Source organism: Theropithecus gelada, chromosome 16, assembly GCF_003255815.1.
Source record: "Theropithecus gelada isolate Dixy chromosome 16, Tgel_1.0, whole genome shotgun sequence".
NCBI classification, from domain to species: Eukaryota; Metazoa; Chordata; class Mammalia; order Primates; family Cercopithecidae; genus Theropithecus; species Theropithecus gelada.
Window position 1 is genome coordinate 35,591,141 of NC_037684.1, and position 10,073 is coordinate 35,601,213.

A 10,073-nucleotide genomic window follows, 5' to 3' on the forward strand; every position below is an offset into this window, starting at 1 on the left:
CTTGGCTAGCACTGCCACAGAGAGTCCCTGCCGACAGATTGGGGATTATGATTTTGAGTCCTTCTACTCAGCAGGGTGCTGAGTTGTCATTCTCATTGCAAAATTCAGTAAAATATTGAGGCCCACTGATAATCTCAAACTAGTTTCTCCTTGCCCCAAGAACCACTCCTGGGGTACTTCTCCCGCTAGAAGTTGAACTAACGTTAATGTAGTCTTTATCTGTAGATATGTTGACAACACTCTCAGAGGGCAAATAGTCTGAGTTGTTCCTGGGGCACTGAGGATGGGTTTTTACTGGGCCATAATCACTGTGGCTTAATCCCTCTTGCGACAGACACTCGCAAGTTGGTTGGGACTGGGTTACGGGTGTATTGTGTGGCCAAACAGAGACATTATAATTGTTTTCTGGGGTGACCCTTGACTCAGATTGGGTTCATTGGCATTGGGTTCTTTTTTTTTGAGAGAGAGTCTTGCTCTACTGCCAGGCTGGAGTGCAGTGGTGCGATCTTGGCTCACTGCAACCTCTGCCTCCCAGTTCAAGCAATTCTCCTGCCTCAGCCTCCCGAGTAGTTGGGACTATAGACGTGCACCACCATGCCCAGCTAATTTTTGTATTTTTAGTAGAGATGAGGTTTCACCACGTTGGCCAGGGTGCTCTCGATTTCTTGACCTCGTGATCCTCCCGCCTGGGCCTCCCAAAGTGCTGGGATTACAGGCGTGAGCCACTGTGCCTGGCCGGCATTGGGGTTCTAATGAGTTGAGCTAATATGCAGATACTCACTTTAATACTGATATTAGCCTTTTAAAAAACTCACTTAGAAAGGTCGATCTGTGTCATTCTAAAGCATGACAGTAACATAAAAATGATTGCTTTTTTATTATCTACAACATTGTTTCCTTTACTTATGCTGATAAAATTTTAGAGAGTTTGGGAGGAAGTGTTATCAGAATGATTAGGGGAGAGCAAGAGATCAGATACACACAGATGAAAGCACACAAACAACAACCATTTGAATTAGGGGGTGAGGCAGGAGTTTCACTTCATTTTACTATTTAAAGTATTTACATCTAATTCAAAGTACCAAAGGAAATGGGTAAGTTTGAAGTGGGAGACCCCTGGGAAGAAGGTTGGGGACTGAGGGAGAGAGGGTGGTCCTAGGAGAGGAGTATGGCTGGACAACGGGGGCACCCCCAGTCCTCCTCCATGGCCTGATGGTTCCTGGTCTGGTGTGAGGCACTGCGGCAGGATCCCAGCCAGAGCATGTTTCTTTTGGCTGCTGCCCCACTAAAGCCACAAAACAAAGCTGACTGGGTCAGAAGCCCTGGTTCCTGCCTCTCACTAGTGCAGGAACAGCTCCTCCTCAGTGCATTCCAGTCTAATCCATGAGGGAACCAGGGCAGCCATTGCAGCCTCCCTCCACCATGTCTTGCTAGGGTATCAGGTACCCACCCAGCCTCAGGTCTAGACTCTGTGGTGCCATCATCACATCCTCCAGTGACAGATACTCAGGGGCGCAAGTCACTGAGCACCTGCACTGTGCCATCATTTGGTCCATATGAGTGAACAAAGGGTCATGCATGATCCCTGACCTCTCCAGGCTTACAGCCCTGCTCACCATTGCCTTTCACCAGAGCTGCTGGCTCTATGCTCCATTCTTTGCCACAAGCAGGGGCTCAGGAGGCAGGTGTGCTGTGACTTGGTCATTTCCCTAGCCCCTGGCCTGTAAGCATGGTGGCTGGTTCCCTGGCCATTCCCCTTGTCCCCTCTCTACTTTGGGCCTGGTCTTCATGGTTGCCCATGATCAACATTCCTGCCTCAAACATCAAGATGTGCATCATCCTCAAGGAGGTTTTCCACTGGCCACAACCACAGCCACAGATCAGTCAGGTACCCTGTGTGAGCCAGATTCTGTGCTGTTGTGGAGTAGGATAGAGAGGTGTAAATAAGACAGTTAACCAAGGATAATTCCCAACATGAGGTTGAATCTGACAGATCCCGGAAGTGTGGGGTACTTAGGGAGTGTTATAGGAGTCCACTGGAGCGAGACTGACTGGGGACAGGGGAGGCCTGGGCGGCTTCACGGAGGAGGTGGGATGTCTGACGGATCTCAGAGGAAGGGCAGGCTCAGGACAGAGAGGAGTGGAGCGAGCATCAGCCCAGAAGGCCTAGCTGTAGGGTTCGTGTTCCCAATGACCTTAAGCACCTGTTCCTCCCTCCCTCTTCTGGCTTCCCTCCCTTTCTCTTCTTCCACTCTTAATTTCTTACTTTACTCCTCTGACTTTCCAATGAACCCAGGCTCAGCCTCCCTTTTGCTGGAGGGGTGCCAGTTCTGTGATATTACCACACTGTGGCTTCCATTTAAGGGCTGACCCTACCAAGGCTCTTGGGGTCAGCATGCTGGCTCTGACCTGTCACTTCCACTCCCAACCTCACTCCCTAGCTGGCCCATCTTGTCAAAGATCACTTTGTTTAGCCTCACAAAGGAAACACTATGGGACAAGAGTTTCTGAGGAGGCGGAGGCCTCTGAGTGCTGCCAGGCCCCTGTGGTGTCGGTCTTTCCCATCCAGGAGCAGTGGCCAAATGCGGGGTGTAGTGAAAGGCCGAGGGGAGGGCGGGGGGGGGCAGCTCTGCTGGTTGGCGCACTCCTCCCCCAGCTGCCATGAGATTGGCCGATAGCAGCTCACAGCTGCCCCTTCTGTGGAGAACTGCCCTCGGCTGACAGGAGCTGCCTTGCCCCTAGATGTTGACCAATGACTGATGGACAACGGGTTACTCTAAGGTTAGACTCTTTGTCTCAGGGTGGGCCTGGCTTTGTGGTACCATTCACGTAGGATCAGGCTGGAGGGCATCTGGCTGAAACCACATTCCTGCCAGCTCTGCCTCTTGCCCTGTCCTGTTTCGCTCCCTCCTCTCTACTTCCTCAGTGAGTCACTTAAATAAGATCCTCATCCAAACTGTACTTCTAGGGAACCTAGCCTCGGGACACAGCCTTTCCGCTTTCCCCACCCTTCTGGCAGCCCAACATCTCTACTTTCCAGATATACTTGGCAGCTGGGGCAGCTTGGGTGATGTTCCCCATCCTTCCTGGGAAGCAGATATTTCTTTCCATGCCCAGCCCACAGTGCAGTGGCATTATCATGGCTCACTGCAGCCTTGAACTCGGGGCTCAAGTGATCCTTCTGCCTTAGCCTCCCAAGTAGCCAGGACTACAGGCTCTTGCCATCATGCCCGGATAATTTTTTAAAAAATTGTAGAGATGGGATCTCGCTATGTTGCCCTGGCTGGTCTTGAACTCCTGGGCTCAACCGATCAACCTGCCTCGGCCTCCCAAAGTGTTGAGATTATAGGCATGAGCCACCACACTTGGCCTTTGAAGGTTTTTAAGCAGGTGAGTGGCATGATCAAGTTGACTGATACTTTAAAACAGTGGTTCTCAACTGGTGGCAAGGAGCTATTTTGTCTCCCAGGGGACATTTGGCAATGTCTGGTGATATCTTTGATGTTACAACTGGAAAGGTGCTACTGATATCTAGTGGGTGGAGCTCAAGGATGCTGCTAAACATCCTAATGTACAGGACAGTCCTCCACCACAAAAAATTATCTGGCCCCAAATATTGAAAAGTACCAAGGTTGAGAAATCACATTTTACAAAGAGAATCCTGGCCACAGAGGAATTGACAATCACCTGGAGAAGGGGAGGTGACTTAATTGTCTGGAGACAGGACCAGGCTGAGGACAGGGCATGGAAATGTCTACAATAAGGCCCATTCATCCTTCGCTTAAATAGTTCAGTACATTTGACTCCTAAAATGTTCCCTCCTTGAAATTTCTCATTGAGATCAAGCCCAGTTACTGGACTTTCCATAACTTCTTTCTTACTACTTTGGTCTCTTTTCTTCCTCCACTGGTCAATTTGAAGAATATTCCATTAAAACTGGCTCCATCTTCTACTGGTTAAGGCCATTTTCTCTGTAAGTTAGAGACATCTTCTGGAAAGACCATATTAGTATAAATAGGGAAAAACATTGCTTATGACACTGCACAGAGGCCAAGCACTTGGGATCTGAAGTCACAGTGACTTCTGTTTGAGTCCTAACCCTGCCATTTACAAGGCATAAGGCCTTGGGAAAGTTACTTAACCTCTCTGACCTCAAAGGGTTGTTATCAGAAATGAAAAGGATAACATACTAAAGAACTTGCGGCCGGGTGCGGTGGACCAGCTGGCTGGGCCTATAATCACAGCTCTTTGGGACAGCAAGGCACATGGATCACCTGAGGTCAGGAGTTCAAGGCCAGGCTGGTCAACATGGTGAGACCCCATCTCTACTAAAAATACAAAAATTAGCCAGGCATGGTGGTGCATGCCTGTAGTCCTAGCTACTTGGGAGGCTGAGGCAGGAGAATCGCTTGAACACGGGAGGTGGAGGTTACAGTGAGTCAAGATGGCGCCATTGCACTCCAGCCTGGGTGACAGTGAGACTCCAAAAAAATAAAAAATAAAAAAGAACTTGGCATAAGCCCACAAGCCTAGGCAATATAACAAGACTCCCATCTGTACAAAAACAAAAATAATTAGCCAGCTGCGGTGGCACATGCCTGTAGTCCCAGCTACTCAGGAGGCTAAGGTGGGAAGATCACTTGAATCCAGGAGTTTGAAGTTACAGTGAGCAATGATTGCACCACTGTACTGTAGCCTGGGTGATAGGGCGAGACTCTGTCTCAAAAAAAATAAGCAAATAAATAAAAAGAAAAAGAACTTGGCACAGTGCTTGACACACATTAAATGCCTCCTTGGTTGATTTGGAAAATAGATATACATTCTCTTCTCTAAATGCTTTCCAAGTCTGTTCCACTACACTCCCAGATATGATATGATGAGACTCCCAGATATGATATGATGAGGTCAGATTGAGAAGAGAACCAGGACAAGAAAGAAAAGTTGTGTTGGTAAACTTGAACTGCGCCTGTAGCTTTAAATAATTTAATTAATTAAAAAATGTTTAATTGTGGCAAACATTTCTCCAACTGTTGAGTGTAGAGGCAGGAACCAGGACTAGTCAGCAGGGGCATGGGGGAGGCCATCAGGCTACATGAGGTCATTACTAGCGATTGCCTCTACTGCTGTTCACCTTAGGAAAATCTTTCTTTTTTTCATTTAATTTCTCTTATTTTCTGACTTCTTTTCTCTATGGCATTCACGGGATTTGTTTAACTGACTGGCCCTTGGCAGTCTGGGAGGTAGGGGATATTTGTTCTCTCTGCTTACTTGGCTCCGTTGGCCAACTCCATGGGCTCTCAGTGCCGTCCCTCTGCCCCTCGGATGCCCCACCCCATCCACCCATACATTCAGGGTGCTCTGTGTGCACTTTCCCTCTCTGCATGTGGAATAATCCCATGCCCTGGATCTCTCCTTTCCTTCTTTCCTCGTGTTACAATTTTCCTGTCTTGTGCATGCGCCATCAGAGCCCTGGTCCTCACCCTGCAAGGTGACATCTAGCTGATTTGAGAAACGGCATAATGGAAGTGGTGGCTGCTTTGTTAGTGGGACGGGACCAGCTCTTCCAAACTGGACCCTATGTTGTTGTCTAACCCAACTGGGTGGCCACGATGATGACAATGGTAGGCCTCTTAGATCAGGTAGGAGAGGCGAGCAGCCTTGTGTCAGGTCAAAGGGAGAGAGTTTTGGGGCCTGTGAGGCCTTTTACCAGCATCAGGTCACACCGTCAAGGCTACTGAGTGCCCTGTGTAGGTTCAGGGCTGTGGCTGTGTGCTGTGTCAGCCCTCAGGGCTAGAGAGCTTGCTTCTAGTTCTTAGACTAGAAGGAACTAAGTTTCCTAAGCCTGCTACCCTTTCTCTTGCCTTTCTCAGAAGGCAGAGGTATTCAGAAAAGGGCAAGAGAGAGAGCAGGAGGCCCAGGAGACTTAGTTCCTGAGAATCTTTTGCTCTATAGTGACTCCGAGCAAGTCCTGCCATGCCTTGGGACACCTAGAAAACTGAGTTTGTCCCTGCTGGGTAGGACTCCCCTGGGTAGTGAGCCAATTCCCTGCCAACCTGGAGGATCATTATCTGTGTGGTTGGGAGAGCAGGGTGGTTGTGTGCAGCCTGCTGCCATGGGGGCAGAGCTCTCGCCAGCTGGTCCACCTTCCTGGGCTGTGTGTTTTCAGGCCATGGCCAGTGCAGCTGTGGGGACTGCCTGTGTGACTCCGACTGGACCGGCTACTACTGCAACTGCACCACACGTACTGACACCTGCATGTCCAGCAATGGGCTGCTGTGCAGCGGCCGCGGCAAGTGTGAATGTGGCAGCTGTGTCTGTATCCAGCCGGGCTCCTATGGGGACACCTGTGAGAAGTGCCCTACCTGCCCAGATGCCTGCACCTTTAAGAAGTGAGTGTGCAGTTTGGAGAGAGCCGGGAGGCTGGGAGGTAGGAGAGGGTCCCCTGACTAGAATCTCCAGCTCTCCAGGTGTGTTTCTTGCTAACCAGAGCCTTAGGGAGAGGAGTCCACTCCAGCCAGATGGCTACCTCTCCTTTTGCCAAAGGCTTTGGGCAAGTTAGAATAGAACCAACTGAAGGGGCCAAATTTGAACGAGCTGGACTTTGATTGGAGAATGTCCTCTCCTAAGGTGACATCCTGACTCCCTCTGAGTTGGGAGGAAGGCTGAACCAGTCTGAGGAACGATCCAGTGCTGATGTTCTGATTCAGTGGGAGATGTGGGGCTGGAATTATGGAGGACACTGTGAAACTACTACAAACCTCCCACTTTAGTGGCCAGAGGAAGCCCTGTCAGCCCAAGTCCATGGCACTGCCATTCTGCTCACCACTTTCAGCAGGGCCAGATTTACGAGCATGCAACCTGTGCAGCTGTGCAGGGCCCTGTGCCTAGAAGGGCCTCATGCTTGTTTTAATGCTCTGCCATCACTGTCTTGACATTCTTAGTAATCTTTGAACAAGGGAGCTGACATTTTCATTTTGCACTGGACCCCCAAATGACATGACTGGTTCTGACTTTATAGTTCTCAGAAGTGGCATAGGGTTCACCATCCTGGCACAGCCCTGGATGGGACGGGTTTAATGAAGGACCTGGGAGGCTTCTGGCTGCCAGGTGCTGCCTATGGGTGAGGGGGACACTCCCACCCCTGAACTGCACACTTGCCATTCAGGTCCCCAGGATTGTCTTACAGGCGTGTGTGTGTGTGTGTGTGTGTGTTTTAATGGAGGTGGAGCAGCTTTCTGAATGCATGGAGATCGGAGCTGGACTGGGATACGCTTAGGTTTGCACCTTCTTTGCCTTAATCACTGTGTCCTCTCTCCTTCAGAGAATGCGTAGAGTGTAAGAAGTTTGACCGGGGAGCCCTACATGATGAAAATACCTGCAACCGTTACTGCCGCGATGAGATTGAGTCAGTGAAAGAGCTTAGTAAGTTCAGCACATCTTAGAGTTGCACACACCCAGGTTCTAAATGTTTCTAATTCAATCTTAGCACCTCTCCAACTCCCATCTGTAAAATGGAAGCGTGACTCCTACCTCAGGGAATGTTGTGCAGGCCTGATGAACAACAGATTCTTGATGTGAGCTGATATCTCTGAGAGTCGTCCTCCTCTCTTACTAGTGTGTGCAGCCGTCCACCACTTCTGCTTCCCAGAGCCCACAGACTCAAAAAGAGCCTGCAAAACAAAGGGAGCAAGTGCCTCCCTAAGGAAGGGAAGAGAATGTACCCCATTTTGCAGATGAAAAAACTGAGGCACAGAGCTGGGAAGTGGTTGCCTGTGATAGTCATCATCTTAGTTCAGTAGGCTAGTAAGCGTTTACCAAGTTTACTTAACTAAAATCGTTATGCAGTGCCCAAGATTTTGCTTAAAGCTTTGCAGGTTTGGAGGGAAACCTTCAACCTTATGGATAGGTAACCAAAAGCTTTATCTGAAGTCCTTCTACCTCTCTGGAGCCCCTTTTGAAATAAGACAGACAGAAATACAAACAATAGGGAGAAAAAAAAATCTTGCCTGCAATTATTCTTGAAGTATTCTCTGTACTTCATCTTAACTTAAAAGGAGATGATCTTTGCTGCTGTCATCACATCTGATATAGTTATGTGGGCCAGTGAGGCACTGGGTAGTACTAGAGAGATGGCAATCTCTCCACAGATAGCAATCTCCCATGAAGGCAGAAACACATTTCAGAGAGAGCCACAGTAAGACACAGCTAGCCAGTCAGCTTCCTGGTGGGGGTGTTATGCAAAGGAGTCAGATCTCTGGGCCTTTTGGCTAATATCAGAAGTAGGGCTGGGGTGAGGTTAGTGATTCGGGGATTGAGTTTGAAGAAACAGTTTTTCCTCTGGAAGAGATTAGGCTTGCTATGATTAGTTCAGAGAGGAGAAGCTGCTGAGATGTTGAGTTATTTTTATCATCTAGTCTAGGTGGGTATTACAAGTTAATTGATAAGTAGTTCTCTACCTCCACCTCCCCTCTACCGGTGGTATTATAGTACAGGGAAAAGAGTATGGAAATAAGCATATTAAAATAAATGCTTATTTGTAGGGAATTTTATAGCTTGTAAAAGTTATAAAGTATCTTTCATATACATTATCTTATTCTTCTGTCAATAGCCTAGTGAAGTAGAACTACAGTACTATTATTATCTTCATTTTGAGTCTCAGGAAAGTTAAGTAACTGGCCCAAGCAAGGGAATGGCAAATTAAGTTAAGAACTAGATCCTGAAATTCATACTCTTTTCCCTGTATTATAATACCACTGGTTTTCTGAAGGGTCGTTGACTTCAAGTCTGCAGGATGTGCTTTTAGACTCCTGTTCTTGTTCTGCTTCATCACTCATTTGCTGTGTGACCTGAGTACATTTGCTTAATTTCATCATGTGTCAGTTTTACTCATCTGGTTTCATCAGTATGGGGCATAGTGCAGCTGGTGGAAGGTAACCTCTAGTATCATTGGCAGTATAACAGGCTTTAGAATTACAAGAGATGAAGTCTACAAAACATGGTGGGAGTCAGAGAAGAGAGGATAGCTCTGGGGAGGTATACCAGATCAGAAACATAAATGGAAGAAATAGAACAGCTGCATAAGCAAACTATTAAGAATCACTAAGCAAGCAGAGAAAGGAAAGAGAGGGAAGAGTACACCTACTATATGTTAGGCACTGTTTGTGCTGTTTAGTTCACTGACCTTGTGAGGTTGGGGTATCATTTTCTTTTTATAGATGAAGAAAGACTTGATGAGGTCAGGTGACTGACCCAAGATCACAAAACAGGTAGGGAGTGAAGCCAGGATTTGAATTAAATTGTGTAATACTGTTACATCATGTCCCTTTCAGAGGAAGGATTAGTAACCAAAAAGGGCCTGTGCAGTACAAAATACATCAGTGAGGGTCAGTGAGTGGCAACTGCCAGACACAATAGCCACTTTGAATCTAGGCATTGTGCACATGAGGCACAGGGTTTCCTGTCACGCACTTTCCCGGAAGTCCTGTGATAGGGGTTTGGAGTAGCTCCACCTTCCAGTAGTTGTCTCACTTTTTATTCCTCCATTTTCCCTACTCCCAGAGGACACTGGCAAGGATGCAGTGAATTGTACCTATAAGAATGAGGATGACTGTGTCGTCAGATTCCAGTACTATGAAGACTCTAGTGGAAAGTCCATCCTGTATGTGGTAGAAGAGCCAGGTGAGTGAACCCTGAGGGCTCCCAGCCCTGCCCCAGGAGGGAGAGGGAGAACCATGTTAGGCAGGAATCTCTACTCATCTATGCTTTTAAGCAAAACAGGTTAATCCTGCAAGTAATAAGTTAGGGGCCAGGTGTGGTGGCTCATGCCTGTAATCCCAGCAGTTTGGAAGGCTGAAGTGGGTGGATCACCTGAGGTTAGGAGTTCAATACCAGCCTGGCCAACATGGTGAAACCCTCTCTCTACTAAAAATACAAAAACATTAGCTGGGCATGGTGGCACATGCCTGTAATTCCGGCTCCTCGGGAGGCTGAGGCAGGAGACTCACTTGAACCCGGGAGGCAGAGGTTGCAGTGAGCAGAGATTGCGCTGCTGTACTCCAGCCTGGGCAACATAG

General features: G+C 48.1%; 1 protein-coding gene across 2 annotated transcripts in view; it reads left to right on the top strand.

Annotated features, from left to right (window-relative positions):
• ITGB3 (integrin subunit beta 3) overlaps window positions 1-10,073 on the top strand; it is a 56,650-nt gene that overhangs the window by 39,735 nt on the left and 6,842 nt on the right. For both annotated transcript variants that reach the window (XM_025362905.1, XM_025362904.1), the window contains exons 11-13: window positions 6,167-6,389; window positions 7,322-7,422; window positions 9,559-9,678. In XM_025362905.1, coding sequence (XP_025218690.1) covers window positions 6,167-6,389; window positions 7,322-7,422; window positions 9,559-9,678 — 444 coding nt within the window. The remainder of the gene's footprint in view (window positions 1-6,166; window positions 6,390-7,321; window positions 7,423-9,558; window positions 9,679-10,073) is intronic.